Source organism: Limanda limanda, chromosome 19 (assembly GCF_963576545.1).
Source record: "Limanda limanda chromosome 19, fLimLim1.1, whole genome shotgun sequence".
Taxonomy (NCBI): domain Eukaryota; kingdom Metazoa; phylum Chordata; class Actinopteri; order Pleuronectiformes; family Pleuronectidae; genus Limanda; species Limanda limanda.
In genome coordinates, this window is record NC_083654.1 from 19,103,446 (window position 1) to 19,121,502 (window position 18,057).

The 18,057-nt window shown below is 42.2% G+C and overlaps 2 protein-coding genes across 2 annotated transcripts; both read right to left on the reverse strand.

Annotated features, from left to right (window-relative positions):
* Positions 1 to 2,059: 2,059 nt before the first annotated feature.
* Positions 2,060 to 7,147, reverse strand: tomm40l (translocase of outer mitochondrial membrane 40 homolog, like). Its single transcript, XM_061092991.1, has 10 exons — positions 7,122 to 7,147; positions 5,505 to 5,713; positions 5,351 to 5,418; positions 4,696 to 4,788; positions 4,507 to 4,608; positions 3,939 to 4,044; positions 3,732 to 3,854; positions 3,137 to 3,213; positions 2,943 to 3,045; positions 2,060 to 2,818 (listed from the first exon to the last, which is right to left on the reverse strand). Exons 2-10 carry the CDS (start codon positions 5,710 to 5,712, stop codon positions 2,679 to 2,681), a joined length of 1,020 nt encoding a protein of 339 aa, XP_060948974.1. The 5' UTR covers position 5,713; positions 7,122 to 7,147; the 3' UTR covers positions 2,060 to 2,678.
* Positions 7,148 to 7,855: 708 nt separating this feature from the next.
* Positions 7,856 to 17,896, reverse strand: LOC133026113 (probable ATP-dependent RNA helicase ddx6). Its single transcript, XM_061092972.1, has 13 exons — positions 17,746 to 17,896; positions 15,251 to 16,349; positions 15,056 to 15,160; positions 14,703 to 14,832; positions 14,423 to 14,569; positions 14,182 to 14,276; positions 13,916 to 14,038; positions 13,475 to 13,603; positions 13,010 to 13,126; positions 12,639 to 12,702; positions 12,451 to 12,552; positions 12,080 to 12,315; positions 7,856 to 11,991 (listed from the first exon to the last, which is right to left on the reverse strand). The coding sequence occupies exons 2-12, from the start codon at positions 15,500 to 15,502 to the stop codon at positions 12,101 to 12,103; spliced, it is 1,479 nt and encodes a 492-aa protein (XP_060948955.1). The 5' UTR covers positions 15,503 to 16,349; positions 17,746 to 17,896; the 3' UTR covers positions 7,856 to 11,991; positions 12,080 to 12,100.
* Between the last annotated feature and the right edge of the window lie 161 nt (positions 17,897 to 18,057).

Consider the following 18,057-nt stretch of genomic DNA (forward strand, 5'->3'; position numbering starts at 1 on the left):
TTTAATAATAACTTAGGCTGAAGAAGGAAAACCCTAAATTACTTAATTGCTGCCAAAAACAAAAAGGTAAATAAGGATTTAAATAAAATGAAATCCACTGCACTTCATAACTATTCACCTACTATCATTGGAATGAACAATGTCTGTGCAGTATCTCTCCATGTGCAATCATTTTCACATTGTATAATATGTTTATTATCTAAACATTTCCATATGTAAATATTTCATGCTGCTTTCATTTGACCTGATCTTATTTTTACTTTCCCTTTGCTGCTATATTCAAAGGATTATATTTTCCTACTGTGCATTTATTTTAATTTCATTACAGTGTCTTCTACTCTATCTTAGTTTTGTATGTGTAATATTGTAGTTCCGAGGGAACAATGAAGTATCAACATTTAGCTTTTTCCTGCTAAAAGGAAGTCCAAACAAACCACTGTTCATTTTCTGAACTTTTCACTTCAAATAACAGAAATATTTCTGTGTTTTTATCTAATATGTGACCTAGTTTTGTGGTTTTTTATGTTTTGTGAAGCTGGATCTCATCAGGAAGATTTATACACGTCCTCGAAGGGGAACCCCATTGATTATAATGCCTCCTCCATGTCAGCGAATGGGACATTGAGCAAACTTATTTATTTCTTATATGATGTTATGAAAATAGGGTGAAACCTAATGATTGATTAGATGGTATCAGAGAATCTGTCCCTCTGGGGAACAAGGACTTTACCCTTAAATATGACTATAAAACTATGAGTGATTGTCTGAGCAGCTCAGGTCGCCTGAGAGACGAAGACAGACGAAGCCTCTGAAAGGTGAAACATAACATCTTATTATCTAACATTGTCATGATTAAGCTGAGGCTCACTTTCTAAATCTTACATGTGTTTTCTTTTACCAGTTCAATCATGAAAGTCCTCGTGGTTCTCGCTCTCACCATTCTCTCCGGTGAGTGAACTTCCTCTTTATTAAAACTGGATCCATGTGAATCCCAGTCGCTGTCTGAACTCTGCTCTCACCTCCGTGCTGCATCTGCTTCATTCAGTTTGCAATGCCGACGTGCAGAGCCAGGAGGCGCCCAAGATCACCCTGGAGAAGATCAAATACGCTTTCTGGGACTCCTTTGGCGCAGCTGTGCTCACTGCTGCGACCTTGGAGAAGGATTTCAGAGAGTCTGAGCTGGGACAGGACGTCTAGTAAGAGTCTCAACCGTAGTCTGTTAATAAAAGATGGACGACGTGACGGCTCATCTAAAGTGAAGCCAAAACACGGCGTCCATCTTTATTTACCGTCTCTGCTCTCAGCTTGATAAAGAAACCTTCTGTCATGAGAAACACATTCAACATATTCGTTTTTCTCTCTTCCAGCGCCAGGTTCAGTCAGAGCACCGACTCAGTGAAGCAGTACATCGCTGACCTGCGTTCTCAGGACTTCATGATCCAGCTCACCCAGGAGGCCGAGCAGCTGCAGGTCTGGCTGAAGGAAGGTCTGACCACACTGGGATCCAGCGTGCAGCCCATCGCTGAGGACCTGGCGTCCAAACTCCAGACACAGGTGGAAGCTCTGCAGCTGACCAAGAAGACCCAGGAGATCCGGGAGAGCCTGATCCCGTACAGAGACAGCATGAAGGCCAGGATGGAGGACGGCTTCCACTTTCCCCGTGACTTACCTTCTAAAGCTTCCACACACCAACTATTTCTCCCAAGTTTGCTCATTGTATATCTTATTAAATAAGAATTCATGGATGTTGATGAAAAACCATCAGTTATTTTTAGGTGACTGATATTTGAGGCCAAATCCAAATAGAAATCTGGATGTAGTGAATTTAAATGTGGCTTCATAAGGGGAATGTTCACTATTCAAGTTGCTGTATGCAGTTGTTAAACGGCTTGATGATCTCAAACTGTTGTGTAACGTGAAATTGTCCTATTCTCTAATAAAGTTCTCTGGTGTTGTGAAACTCTCCCTGGGATTTGTGGTCATTTCAAAAACATAAATTCACAAACTCACAGTCCAGCAGAGACGAGATCGACCGAAGGAAGCGACGGAGACGAGCAGGTTTAGTAAGAAATGGTATTTATCCGTTTTCAAGAGGTATATACAGGTCTTATACACTGTTCCAAACGTACGTAACATAAAAAAGGCAACAGAACATGGGATGGATTGTGAATGTGACAGCACAGCACACGCCTCCTGACGCTCTTCCACCAACAAATCACCTTGAAACAAGCAAACGACACCGATTCCATTCACCGCACGCCAACACAGACTTTACAGTTAATAAAAAAAAAGAGAATAAAACTCAAAACAAAAAACACAACAGGCAACAAACTCAGCGACAGAAACAACGAGCTCTGTAACGTCTCACGTCTTCCTACTGGTTTGTCGCCACAGGCGTCAAATTCCTGACCAATCACATTCTTCATTTCACTTCAGATAGTTCGGGCGATTAAATGATTAAAGTCGTTAGATTTACATTTTTTACCGTTCAGTGTTTCTACTCAGCATAATGGATGAGACGTGATTTATCGAAAAGCAATTACAAGAGCATGGCCGAATCTGCAAAAGGAGGTCAGAGACAGTATGAGGTGGCAGCGTCCGTCCGTCCGTCCGTCCGTCGTAAGTTAGTCCGTTCTGTGAAGTCCCGTCTGCAGGAGGCTCGGAGCTCGGGTTTGGATTTAACCGATGGTGACGCCGAAACCGCACTGGAACTTGTTCTTGCGGTGGTTGAGGAAAGAACAGAGGACGAGCGAGAGCGGCAGAGGGAGTAACTTCTTTTCTAATGTTGCACCAACGACCCAGTTACTGTCTACGGAACCTGGCAGAGGCACGGAAACAACAGGATTAGATGAGTATTAACACATTTTCTAAAAAGAACTAAACTAGCTACGTAGACTTAATAAATAAATGAAAATTGTGAAACCGTAACATGCATGTCCTACCTTTAAACTGTAAATTGGCTTTGGGCACATCTAGCTGGTAAGCGAACGACATGCTGGTGTCCTGCATGCGGTTGCTGGCTTCGAACTCCACGCCGACCTGCAGCTGTTGAAGAGCAGAGGACAAGTCAGAGGATGAAGGTGAAGCACGAAACTCGAGAGTCACAGAGCAAACGCCTCTTTACAGCTTGAGTTACCTGGTCGTTGGCTCGGTGGTAGTAAGACGCGTGAGCTCCTGCTGAGCCGAGTGTCAGCGTGGCGATGTAGTTACTGCCTGTGAAGAGGGGGGGGGGGCAAGGTGAGACAGGTATGTAACAGATCCAAGCAGGGTTCATGCACATTTTGACCAATGGATTTCCATGACTTTTCAACAACTTTAAACCAAATATCCATGTCCAAACATTTTGTGAAATCTCGGTGTATACATGAAAAAGTGACAAAATGTAGTATTTAAACTAACAATGAGAATTACAAGGCATACAGTAAACCTTATGCATACGCTCTCATACAAACTCAGTTAGTATGAGAGCGTATGCCTGCTTATATTTTGAGCGTATTTCTTTAAAAGCATGTGAATTATATAAAACTCAGCAAAATCAACGACATGAAAATATGAATTTAACAAATTTACATGACTTTTCCAAAACTTTTGGGATTTAATTTTTTTCCAGGACTTTTCCAGGCCTGGAAATACACATTTTACAATTCCATGACTTTTCCAGGTTTTCCATGACCGTAGGAACCCTGTCCAAGTCAAATCTCCCTCTCAAGGAATCTGATCAACAGACTCACCTGTGTATTTGCCAACGAGTGACATCACCGTGCCCTCCTCTCCGGGCCTGCGGTGGTAAACCAGCTCCCCCCCCAGAGCCAGAGAGGGCGTGATGGACTGGAGGTAGTGTGTCACAACAATACCTGACAGGCAAACAAAAGCTTAGATTAGATTAACAGTTAAAAGTAACTTCTCGTCTTCACAGAGTCACCGACAGACGAACCTACCAGAGCCGACGAGGACGTCTGGGTTTCCAAGTGTCACAGTCGCAGTGAAGTCTTCTCCCTTGAACTCGGCGTCTCCCTGCCAGTTCACAAACTTCTGCTGCTGGGTCTGAGGACATGACAGAGTTTTACAAAGTCAAACCAAATGATACTGAAGAAACCTGCAAGGCTATTAATTACTTTTTAGATTAGATTAGATTTCTTTATTTATCCACACAACGGGGAAATTCACTTGTTACAGCAGAAAAGAGAAAAACAGAATTTAAATAACAGTGCCGAAGCACAAATAAAAAAGAAAGATCAAAATATATATATACACTACTAAACTTTTGAATGTAATGATACATCCGCAGATATTTTTACATAAATGTCTAGGATTTCTTTCTGTGGTTTGATTTAATTTCGAGGTCAAATTGTGACCAAGATACAGAACAAACCAGATATGTTACTATATAAAAATAAACATGTCGATTTAACCGGTCTCTTAATACTCAAATAACGTGAATCAACAATAAGCACAATCAAATATTTATGTGAAATGTCTGACAGGGAAAGAAATGACTTTAAATACCTGGAAGGCCAGTTTGGATCGTACTCGGCTGTTGATCTGGTGGATGATCTGAGCGTTAAGGCTGCCACTGTTGTCGATGTCTCCCACCATGACTGGGAAAAACTGAACGAGAACAAGTGTGAATTTGAAAGACAGTTCAAAATATAAATATAAACGTGAGAGTTCCGGTGACTCGAGTGCAGTGCTCACCTCTCCTGGACCGATCTGCTTCGGCCCAACGTACGTGGCACCGAATCTGTAGGTGGAGTCGCCCATGGTGCTCAGCAGCACCGTGTGATTCACCTGGGAGGAAGTTACACACAGTTTAATCACTTTAGCTGAGATATAAAGATATGGTTTCAGTGTATGACTCTAAATCAGGGTTCATACACATTTCGACCAATGGATTGCCATGACTTTTCCATGACTTTTCAATAACTTTAAACCAAATTTCCATGACCCAACATTTTGTAAAATCTCGGTGTGTACGTGAAAAAGTGACGAAATGTAGTATTTAAACTAACAATGAGAATTCCAAGGCATACAGTATACCTTAAATGACACAAACCCAAGTATGCCTGCTTATATTTAACGTATTTCTTGAAAAGCATGTGAATTATTTAAAACTCAGCGTAAGTGAACGACATGAAAATATGAATAAAACAAATTTCCATGACTTTTCCAAAACTTTTGGGGTTTTATTGTTTTCCATGACTGTTCCAGGCCTGGAAATAAACATTAAACAATTCCATGACTTTTCCAGGTTTTCCATGACCGTAGGAACCCTGCTAAATACAAGGGGACAACATCCCAATGACAGATTCATGCTGGTAAAGGTTTGTAACGTACTAAGAGCCCGACTGACCTGGAAGTGGTTGCTCAGGCCTTTGTTGACAACTAGCCTGACGCCTTCCATCTGCATCGGGAAAACCTCTGCAAAGAACCACAGCCGCGGATCAGTTTCACTCACACAGTTCAGGTATCGAGTTCCTTCTCCTAGCTCAGCCGTTGCTGCTCACCTTTGCATTTGCGATGACACTCCTCGAACGCCCCCGGGTTGGGCAGAGGAGCGTCTCCCTCCTCCTGCTGTCCCTCCGCTGGGGGCAGGACAGGGGACACCGGAGGCATCCCGAAGCCCGGCGGCACCGTCAACCCGGGGGCCGGAGCACCGCCGCCGGGGGCAGGTGGGGGAGGGTTGGGGGAACTGGCAGCCAACACACTGCCCATGCTGGGAGGGCGGAGAGGAAATGGACAGATATGAGATAAAGAGGGCGAGGTGGTGTTAAAAAGGTGAGACAGATTTTCACTGACGTAGAAATGGGATGTCATAAAAAAGAGACACAGAAATAAAAGGAACTGTGAGGGATAAATAAGAATGGTCGCGATTGTCAAAAGAAATTCTACAAACTCCATCCATCCGGGTGTCAATCTATTATCATTTCAAGAGCAGAATTCAAATACCCTTTTAATGAAATTTCACAAGTTTTACTTGATTTTATATACTAAACCTAACTGTTGTTTCTTCTAGATTTTTGGGTTGCTTCTTATAGATTTTTAACCCTCACCTGATGGTTGTTTATTTTTAACCAGCTCCAGTCAGGACAGATTGAGTGGAGCTGGTTAGTGCAGATAAATCGGTAATTTGAACTACGGCACATTAAGGTCTTATCATCTTGAACCATAGATTATATGAGGCAGCCATATTTGTTGGTTTTATAAGCAATATACACATCCCACTGGTAATAATGAAGTTGAATAAACTGTAAATAAGTACAATCGGGTGGATGTGTGTATATAAAACTGCATAATCCTTATAAGATCCGATAAATGTGATATCAAACTGGATTAATGTGGTGATAAAGTTAGTGCAGATAAATCGATTATTTGAACTATGGTACATTAAGGTGTTATCATCTTGAACCATAGATTATATGAGGCAGCCATGTTTGTTGGTTTTATAAGCAATATACCCATCCCACTGGTAATAATGTAGCTGAATATACTGTAAATAAATACAAATGGGGTGGATGTGTGTATATAAAGCTGCACATCCTTAAAACATGATATGAATGTTATATAATACGTTATAAATATGGTGATAAGGTCCATGTAAAGTAGATTTATATCATATTATTTCATTTGAGTGATTAACAGTGTAAAAGCTTGTGTAAAAACTACAGAGCTCAACCGGAAACAATGTCACAGGCCTTGAGAGTGAAGGAGTGAGCTGATCTTCACATGTAAAATAGGTGGAGTGTCCCTTTAACCTTTCACACCCAGTGTCCATGCATGTGCAGGTGGAGCAGCTGCAGCTGGGAACCACATAATAACTTTAAAATACAAATCACAATATTAAATAAGGTCAATTAAAGATAAAACTGCGATCATCGGCGGCTCCGATCAGGAGAAAAAGCCTATTTCATGTTTTGAATGAAAGCTAGCATGGATCACGTTAGCTAGGCTAGCTCCTCGTTAGCTTCTGGAACCGGCTGCTAAGGGCCCGGACACGGACGCTGCTGCCGGGGAACAGACACCCACAGCCCGGGTAACTGCTGCTGGAAGATCCGCTAAAACGTGGAAGTGTTTCCGGAGAAAACGCGGGTTTCCTGAAGCATCGAGCTAACGCTGCTACTCACGTTGTGGATCCAGAGGACGATGCAGCCGGAAGTTAAACCCGGCTTGCACCGAAGAAGAAGAAACAGGCAAGTGACGACTAAGACCCGCCCTCTTGTTTAACCTGTACGCGTTTTGATTGGCTGATAGGCCCTGGCCCTCTGGTGTGATATGCGGAAACACCTGTCTGTCATTGTGCCTGTCAGGAGAATCCAAGGGGTGTGGTTTTGAGACAGATGACGTAAGTTTTTTGCTCAAACGCCATTGGCTCGTTGAGGTGAGGTCAGCCGTCGAGGGGCGGGGTGAGATTGTCTTGCAGCTCACGGATTGGTGGAGAGCCTGGGTGACAGCGTGGAGGGCGGGGCTAGTGGAACAGCTTCAAGGTCAAATGACAGATGGACAGTTTGATGATTTTAAATCCAAACACATTAATCTGCAGTATAATAATCATAATTAATAATAAGCAGATTTATACAGTTTAATGATTCAGTCTGATGAGTGATCCATTCTGTAACTGTTATTCTTACACTTTTAATCTTTTATTCTTTTAATTTGCACTGTGGAGCTTTCTTATATATTATTTCAAACACTTACAGAAGACCCTTTATTGCTAAAAATCACATACCATAGCTTCTTGTCATTTGTAAAATCTAAATCAATTTACCAATAACTGTGCTAAGCGAGTGTCATTTGAAATCATGCGTCAGTTACAAAGGTTTTAAATCAGTCAGAGCAGAGATGAAGAGTCAAGAGACAGTTGTAAATTTCAGTTCAATTTATTGAATTTTTAGAGCCCTGCGAGTATTTCCATGTTACAACAGGAGAGGACAGAGTGATTCACACAAGTGGCTGACAGACCTTGTGCTGCTTCGACACATTTTCATAAAGGAAACAGGGGAAAAACAAAAAAAAACACAACAGTTTTTCAGTTACATCCAATGAAAAGCGTTTTTTTTTTTTTAAGTCTAGTGGCACAACAGAGAATTATGGGACAATGACTGAGGAAAGTAATTTACCAATTCCCAAAATACAGAGTCTGGATAAGGGCTGTCGTACTGTCAGTCCAAAAGGATGCAATGCACCAAGGGGCCACCGGGGGACCAATAACTACAAATAAGACAACTAAAGAAAAACGGATAACCGTACGTAAGCATTTTTATACGAAGGATCAATTGACCCCTTTTTTTTTTAAAACAATCCAATTTAATGTCACACTGTCCTGCCTCTCCAATCTACCCATGTAATAGAGAAATACTGCTGTTGTGCTAACCTGAGCTACATTCAAACCAAAATACGTCAGAGCCAATTATGAGTCGTAATGTCGCCGTTACGTTGACCTAATGCTGTTAAATTCTTCCTCAGCTTCCTGCGACAGATCTGCTGAGTTTGTCGTTAAGTTTGGCTCAAATCGCTGCCCGGCAACGCGGGTGAGTCTTTGTTAGTGCGGAGAAATAATACGTCCAATTCAATTTAGTGTTGCACAGTCAGACTATTACGAGCCAATTCGCCCATTAATGCATTATTTTTGGGAATTTCACCAATTAAGAATTTGCAGAGCCGAAGCAGCGATGCCAAAACAGTAATTCTGTTCCTGAACCCCCACCTTTCCTGATTCCCTTTTTTCTTTACTCCTTTTTTTTATATTTTATTTTTTAACAGTTATACTTTTTAAACAGGTTTTGGACAAGTATCCCTCCCACTCCCATACAGCACTACAGACCCAACAGGTCAGAGTGCACACACACTCACACACACGCTCTCAACAACGATGACAAAATCAACACTCAACATTCATTACTGCATTCATCATAACCTCCTTTGTGACGACGGATACATTTACTTCACCGTAACACGAATTTAAGTAACATTAAAACAACTTGTGTTTCATCATTCGGGCTCCGACCATCACTTCTAATATAGTTTCACTCAAGGAAGTCCTTTTAAGTCCAAACTTTCTTCTGTGAGATCATTCATCGCTGATTGAACGGAAGCTCGGAGCAAACAGAATCAAACTCAAGTTGCTGTTGAGGATAGTTTTTCTTTGAGGGGTCTGAGATGTTGGTTTTCAGGACACAAGCAGAGAGAAACCACCAGGTCTCAACGAGCGTCTGTGGAATCCTTGCTTGTCGGTCACAAAGGAGGTCATGGGATAACCGTGGTAAACGTGATCAGGGAACACAAAACATCGAGAAGAACAGAAAAGTGGGAACATTTCTCGTGTCCACAAACTCCTGGAGGACGAGGGAGATGGAAAAAAAAAGAGAGAAACAACATAAAGCAGATCCCTGACAACTGTAAACACTCGTACTGATATTTAAGACATCGTTCATCGCCAACAGAAACATGACACAGGTCTGCACACGAAAAGAAAACCTTACATACGACGGTTACACTCACATGCAGCCACAGAACAGGTTTAATATTCATTTCAAATTTAACAGTCGACCCATGTGACCAGGTTGACTCCATTTCTACTGGATTAGATTTTGCCAAAAGAGAAAAAAGACTTGTGAGCTGCATGTGAACGTAGATTCTGAACCAAACTGCCAATCGCCCCTTTTACGACCTCACACACACACACACAATCACACAATCACACACACACCAAACATCTCGCACTCACATCCTGTCTCTCACGCACACACACACACACACCTCAATGTCTCGCCCTCACATCCTCTCTCTCTCTCTCACGCACACACACACACTTTTTTGGTTTTGCTTCAATATAAATCCTGAAATTCATTCAAGGGGAAACAAAATAAATTCGACCTCCTCCACCCAATGAAGCAAAAGTATTTTTTCTTATTTTTTTTTTTCGACTGTAAACGACTTAGTGTAAACAATGAATCATTTACAATTCTTTTTCCATCAAAATGATTCATGAACACCTCGTATGGAGATCGCCCTCGGGGCCACCGGATCGAGCCGATGAGAACCAATCACAGCACTTTGATCATCTGTCACACGAACATGGATCGAGAGGATCGAAGTGCTACAAACGCTCATCCCCCCCCCCCGTTCAACTGAGCGCCCTCTCTGGCACTGAGCTAAGCTATAGAAGATATTTTGTGGAATTTTAAGCAGAGACTGTTTCAAATCGAAGCTTTTAAGTACCGGAGAGGGGGAACGATTCAAGATGCCCAGAGAGCATCTGAGGAAAAAAAAACACTTGGCGTCTGCAAACCCACCACAAAAAGACAAAAAACACCTCCTGAAGTTGCCCAGTGCTAAAGCCCCACAGAGCCAAACTGCTTTAAGCATCAAAATAAATCTTAAAAAGCTCCTTTTTATGTCTTAAAAAAAAAAAAAAAAATACAAGTTGTGACGCTCTGTAAGGGGAGTGGGGGGGGGGGCAAAAAGAAAGGTCACAGCTGCCTGTTCAAAGATGCTACAATTTCGCTTTAAAAAAAATAAAAGAAATAAACAAATTAAAGAGCCCACCCCTCAGGAAAAAAATGATTCTCACATTTTTATATATAAAAAAGGAAATCAAAAAATATACATATCGCTGCTGCTGCATTTAGAGAGAAACTAATTTCTTTTGATTTCAGTTGTGTTTCTGATTGAAGGTCAACATGGTTCTCAACAGACCGAACTGACCTGTGAGCCATGAAACCGTTTCTTAACATTTATATCTGAGTTTCTAATGCAACAGCAGCCATACAAACAACAACTATGTTCAACCACTGGGCCGCAGAGTTCACATTGGCAACTGATACATTCACCAAGTTAAATTGTGTCACGATGGGGCTTGGAAAGAAAGTTTCACTTGAGGATCTGCAGAAACGTTTGCTTCATAAACCTTATATTTCCACATTGTAAGTCAGAAACGTGGAGATGTGGATAGACAAAGAAAGATCAAACTGTCGTTCTGCACCAAATTTTCACAAAAACCCTTTGAATCTTCACGCCTTGGACCCGCTGATGCTCAAATAATGGAGAGCGTAGAAATGGCAAGTTTTGCTATCAAAGCTGTTTTGAACCAGTTTTTCATCTCCCAGCTACAGTGGCCGATGAATTTCACAGGACTCACCAGCCAAGCGTGTTTCTTTAATGCAAGATAAACTCCCAAATAACGACTGTCGGCAGGCGACAGCCTTAGTGTCACAGCATGTGGCTGCTCATTATTCCCCACGCTGTTTGAGTGGTCGCAGGCCAACATCCACAAATCAGCATGAGGGCTTGTTTCTTCCGATATTAGCTCTGCTCATGTATTATTAGTAGTGAGGGAAAAACAGTCACACAGTATTTAAATAAAGCTGCCCTTTTTTTATTGCAACATTCACATTCAGTAAAGTTGGAGGAGTCTGAGCCGTGTTTCGACACACACACACAAACACACCTCTGTATTTGTGTGTGCGTGTCCTCTTCTTTACTCCTTTGCATAATGCGATGTTTAAATAAAATCAGATTAGGTTTTAGTTCATCTCATTTGTGCTCGCACTGCGCTGCATGACAGAAGACAGCAGGCTCTGAATGGATGAGTGCACACGGGAGTAAGTAAGGCACTTAAGTGACAACAGCAGTGTAGGTGGACAGAACGATGGCTGGTGGAAACACACCATTGTGTTTTTACAAACGGACCAAAGTTGCTGTTGGCGATGAAGCCTCGGAGGACGACTGGTTCAAAACAGCTGAGACAATAATTTGCGCGGGTCTCTAACGTAGTTTAGGAGGAAAAATAATCTAAACTCAAACACATGCTGTGATGGTCCAGTGCGAGTTTGGTGCAAAATTAAAGTTTCAACTTTCTCTGACGAAAAACTCAAAAATAAAATTAAAACATCCATTTGTCAGGCTCTGAAACTGAGGGGAAAACGTGAAACTGAAGAGTCGCCTGAAGACTGCGAGCGCTGATGTCTTAGCAAGAGCCCGGTGAGTCCTAATGTCCTGGAGCCAAGATGAAACTGAGATTAGGAAGATTGATCTTTGTTTTCCATGCAGTTAAAATATAAACAATTATCTCAAAGCTTCTCACCTTTTTTTCATTTTAACTTTTTTAGATGCTGTCGTCGTGGTGTCCGGATTTCTCTTCGATCTCCTCCACGTCACAGTCGCCGCTGGACGAGTGGTACTCGGCCACGTAGAGGCTCTTGTCGATGCAGCTGGGGATGGGCTTGATATCGGTCACCAGCTGCTCCTCAGTGGCCTTCAGGTTTATACGATCCTCTGACGTGATGAGATTAATGGCCAACCCCAGGTGACCAAACCTCCCTGAGAGCGAGAGAGCACGCAATATAAATATGCACCATGTATTCAAATAAAAGGACTTGTAGAAACCGTGTGTTTCTACCAACGACAAAATTAAATATAAAAAGACCAGTTCACAATATAATATTTACAACAAACCTGATCTTCCAATACGATGGAGGTAAGTCTCAGCGCTCTTAGGGAAGTCGAAGTTGATGACGACGTTCACAGCCTGGATGTCGATACCTCGGGTGAAAAGATCTACAGGAGGAACAATGACGGCGCATTAGAGCATTAAACATTAAATGTGTTAATTTGAAATGTTACAGTATATGAGAGAGACTCACCCGTGCAGACAAGGTTCCTGCACAGCCCGTTTCTGAAGTCATGGAACACCCGGTTTCTGTATTCCTAAAAACACACACAAAAGGGAAATGCTCAGTAAGTGAATGCAAAACCAGGAACTGTACAAAAACAACCCAAAAGACTCATTTAAAAAGACTGAATGTCATTTAAATGTGATTTTAACAACCTGAACTAATACACTAATGCAGGTCTTAGATTTTATTAAATCAAATTTAAAAAAACCTGCACAGACGATGCAAAAACAAAAACAATTCAGATGAGGTGAAACCCCGAACTAGCTTCAGTCAAACCGTTACTTAAACCAGATTCCTTCTAATTGCTTAATACGAACTATAAAGTCAACATCTCTCACCTGCATCATCTTAGCGTGGATGTAGAAGCAGGAGTAGCCCAGCTGAGTGATCTTCTTGGCCAACAGCTCCACTCGCCGGGTGGAGTTACAGAAGATGATAGATTGGTTGATCTGAAGCTGTGACGTAGGGAAGGGAAAAAAAAAAAAAGACACCGATTAGAATCACAGCATCGAACTTCTGACCTGAAGTCTACATCTGCGGCAAAACAGAAGTTATTTACAGACGAAAGAGGAAACAGCACAAATCTACAACGTTAAAGTCAGCCACCAGGCAGCGACTGTGCCAAGTTACAAAATAACAAGAGATGTAGTCCTGTTTTTTCTGCCACTCTGGCCGTTTGTTTTTATATGCTGACTCGTCTGATGAGCCACTGCCTTGTCAAATTAAAGTGCGTTTGTGACCAAAAAGGCCTGCAGCAGTTTTAAAAGGGACAGAGAGTGAGGAGAGGGTGAAGAGTCAGTTACCCTGGAAAACAGTGTGTTGAGGCAGTGCACTTTCTGCCTCTCTGTGACGTAGGCGTAGAACTGAGTAATGCCCTTCAGAGTCAGCTCCTCCATCAGGTTAATCTCGTATGGTTTCTGAAGGTGCTTGGCCTGCAGGGAGAACACAGGGAGAAGGAACAGATTAGAATGTGTGTTATCGTCTGAGTTTGAAATCGCTAATGAACCGAAGACATAGACAAATCTGAAGTTTCATGTACATTGCAAATCACAAGACATTCCAAACAGAAGAGTGTGAGCTGAGCTGGTGTGGGTGAAGGCCGCCGAGGAAATGTTTACAACAGACAAACACAGATCTGGGCACGGTGCAGGAACAGCTTGGTCTGCAGTCCGACTCGAAAGGTGCCAAGTGGCCCTGCGCCACTGGGAAGGACGCGTTGTGTAGCAGTTAAGCCAACAACTCACCATGAACTTTTGCACACTGATGGGGAAGGTTGCAGAGTAGAGCAGGATCTGCCGGTGCTTGGCCAGGAAGCTGATGATATCCTCAATGAGCACCACAAAGTCCTGAGACAGCAGCTTATCCGCCTGAGGAAACAGAACATTGAACATGAAGCAGGCTCAGAGTCAAGCAAAGAAACACACACACACACATTTTTACAGATATGAAAATAAAACGGTGTACAATCCGATTTCAGTGTATTTTTTTAAACAACTTTGCTGATGTTTACCTCGTCCATCACCATCATCTGGACCCTATCCACCTTCGCCACTCCCTTCTTTATCAAGTCCAGGATCCTGCCAGGGGTGGCGATGACCACATGCACTGATGAAAAAAACAAGATATATATATATAAGTATGTTTTCATTATTTTAATTTGCACTGCTCCTTCAGCTACACAGAAACTTCAATGGTGTTAAATGATGAATGTTATCATATATTGGACCTAGACTGGACCTGGAAGTTCTTACCGATTTCGTCCAAGCGCAAGATGTCGTCTCGCAGGTTGGTGCCCCCGGTGGTGGCCATGACCTTGACTCCTCCCAGGTGCTTGCTGATCTGGATGGAGATCTGACTCACCTGCAGTGCCAGCTCGCGAGTGGGCACCATGACCATGGCTGAGGGATAACAATGCACAGGACAGATTACAAGTACGCCCGGTGATGGATCTCGCTATGGGACAACAGTCAAGCCAAAGTAGATCAGGAGTGTCAGAATGTGCAGTGTATGACACCACAGGCAGAGTCTCACCCTGTATGTAGTCCTTTTTCAGGTCTATCCTCTCCAGCATGGGGATGAGATAGGCTCCACTTTTTCCTGTTCCATTTTTAGCCCGAGCCAGAATATCTCGTCCAGACAGGGCGATGGGAATGCTCTCCTCCTGCAAGGAAACAAAAAAAAAATTGTAATGAGACACTGGAATCTATTCTATAAACATAATGCTCTCATATACACATGGACTTTACAATGGCACTGAGATTTAATGCTATTAACAGACCTTTCAGCTCTTTAAGCTGCTACAATTGTTAACCTGAACCTGTGTTTTACACGTTTGACCCGGTTTAAAGCTGTGGAGTCATTGGGTAAAAGAATAACTGACATACCTGAATAGGGGAAGGTTTCTCCCAACCCATCTCAAAGATGCCCATCAGGAGTTCTCGTTTGAGACAGTAATCTTCAAATTCATTCCCCTTGGTGGATGTCACATCCTACAGTGGACACAGAAAGGTCAGGACAATGGTAGAAAAAGTATTTACGTGTTTAAGTGTGATTAGAAAGCCTGGTGGAATTTCACTTACGGAGGTTCGGACCCTGGTGTCTCTGGGAGGAAGCTTCAGGCTCCGTTTCCAGTCGTCTCCGAACTTGATGCCTCCTCCTCCTCCTCCCTCTTGCGGGGGGCAGCCTGCTTTCTGGAGTGCGCCCATAGCCTTTCCTAGAGTGGTAGGTGCTGGCTGGACTGAAGCTGGTTTGGTCTGTCCTCGGAGCTGCCCGTTCTGCTTGTTCAGTCCCATGAGGGCTGTGCCAAGGTTTTCTGTTCTGGCGGTTGCCATATTTTCCTTGCCTTAGTTTCTTTATTTTTTCTTCAAAGTATTAAATTTTTGCCTCTTTAGGGTCTTTCTTTTAAAAATTCTCTTCAAAAGTAAAAAAGTTTAATAAAGCATTAACAAAACAATATTCTCTATTCTTTTAAAGTCCAAAGCTTTTACAACAGAGGTTGACTCGTATTATTTACATATACACACGTACGTGCAGTCGGTCCCCTTCAAACAACAGAGTGACTGACGTACAGGAACAAAAAAAAGTTTTTACACAAGAGCTCTTCAAAATGAAGAGAAATTTGCATTAATATGCATGAATATACTTGCCCACAATATAGAAAAATTATATATGAACAAGTATCGAAGCGGTTCAAGTCCTGAAATAGAACAACTAAGGCAATCTGAATTTGGGGAATAGCTTCTTCAATATAATCTTAGTTCAATGCTTAAACTTCTGTTTCTAAATGGAACAATTTCTTGTTTCCACTTTGAGTCCGAAAAGAGTTGCTCAATATCCCTGTCCTTGGAAAAAAAAGGATGTCCAACTTTGTCCAAGTCTTTCCCCAAAATCATATAGTCTGTAATTCTCTGTTATTTCCACTGTGTGGTTGTATGTTGCTCCACGTGTGAAAAAATAAGGATCCTGAAAATACTAGTCATACAGGGGGTTATATAGTCCAAAGCCAAACAGCTTTCCACCCCTGATGTGTCCTCACTGTGCGTTTCCTCTCCGCTCCAGGTGTTCGACCTTCTCTCCCTGGACTCCACAGTCCTTCAGGTCGGTGTGTAAAGTGTGCGAGTGTGGCCCCTATCAAACCGCTGCCTCCTCAAAGTCAGCCAACGACTCAAAACTTGTCACCTGAAAGAAAATCCAACACAATCGTTTTCGGGGGGGGCACGAGCAGTGGATTAATCGCACAGTCGTTATCAATTACTCTGCTATTTAACATCTACTCTAATTAGTTCCCAAAGTTGACCGTTACAGAATACGTAACGTCTAGTTGAGACTCAAATATTGAACGGATCGGAAAGTTGTTCAGTGTTACACCAGAAATTAACAATCCCATTTTTCAAGATGATGCAATTACTAATTTTAGGAGGACAAATAATATTTAGATCACATGAATTAGATTAGTAGACAGTCTCTACTCCACCACACTGGAAGTAAATAATAGAATCTACTCTAAAACATAATTTCAGGTCTCTGGTAAACTTGTAGCAGGTGTGATGGGGGGGGGGGGGCGGGTTAGTAAAATAAACAAGTTAGCTGGTTAAAACTTTGATAACCCTCCTGCTGCAGAGCTTTAAAAGCTAATTCGCTAACAGCTTCGGTTGTGAAGTCGCCAGGAGGCAGATTACGATGTTCAAAGTTTAAAATAACACCGACCTTCAGTCCAGGCTCCAGATCTGACTGACATTAATTTCATACGGAGTCTAAAGAGCTTTTGCTGTTTACACAGGAGTCAAATTAACTTTAATTGCTAAGTACTCAACAATTATCTATTCTAAATTACTCACTTCACATCTGTAGCAACATTAAATTGATCATTTTCTTCCCTAAATCAATAATTTTTACCAACTCTCTGCTTACTCCTGCAATAACTGTGAATTTGTACGTATTATATTCATATTTTATTCCAGTCATATTCCCACCTACCTCGTTACGTCGTCTTTCAATGCAAACAACTTTGCACACTTGTCACCTTGTTTCTAGACTTAATCTTTCTTCTTTTGTATTTAGTACTTTACTGTGTATTCTAGTACTTTGTGTATCATTCACTGATGGAGTACGTACGTTTTTTCGTACATTTGACGTCTATTACAATATATTTTATGCTATTTTAATTCTTCGCATCTGCTTCTATAGCTTCTTCTTCTCTGTGTGTGGGATGCCTTTGATGTGCTGCTGCGTCACAATCCTAATCCCAATCTGGGATCGATTACGTACATCTATCGATCTGTTAGCCCCTTTATGCTAACATCAAAGCTAAACTAGCTTGACGCTAACCACCCAGATAAACCGTCGACTCATTTAATGAAAAGCCTTTGATCCACAGAATTACAACAACACAGGAGCTAAAAGGTCGAACAACGATGACGTGTGGCGCAGTTTGCGGTTTCACCATTGTCGTTGTTGTGTTGTGTTAGCACAAACAACAGGACCGCTAGCTCGAATGCTAATTTAGCACGAACGTCAGGCGGCTCTCGGGTGTTTTTAACGGGAACCGGACGTGTCCCTGTCCCCGGGGACGTACCTCTGTCTGTCTGCTGTTGTCCTCGGGATGTCCAGGTCTCGGCCGGTCGGTCACTTTCTGTGCAAGTCGCTTTAATAAGTGAATTTTACTTGAGATAAATCGCTTCTATTGTGTTTCTTCCTCCTTTCAATCAACATGGTCGCCTTCTTCTTCTTCTTCTTCTTCTGCTCTTCCTCGGTGTCTATTTCTGCTGTTTATCACAGGCGAGGCTCCGCGACGCTGCTGCCCCCTCCTGTCAATCATGGGGTACTGCATGTAAGGGGATTTAGTGTCTCTTGTCAAATTTTAAAGGTTTTAAAAAGTTTGGGAGTT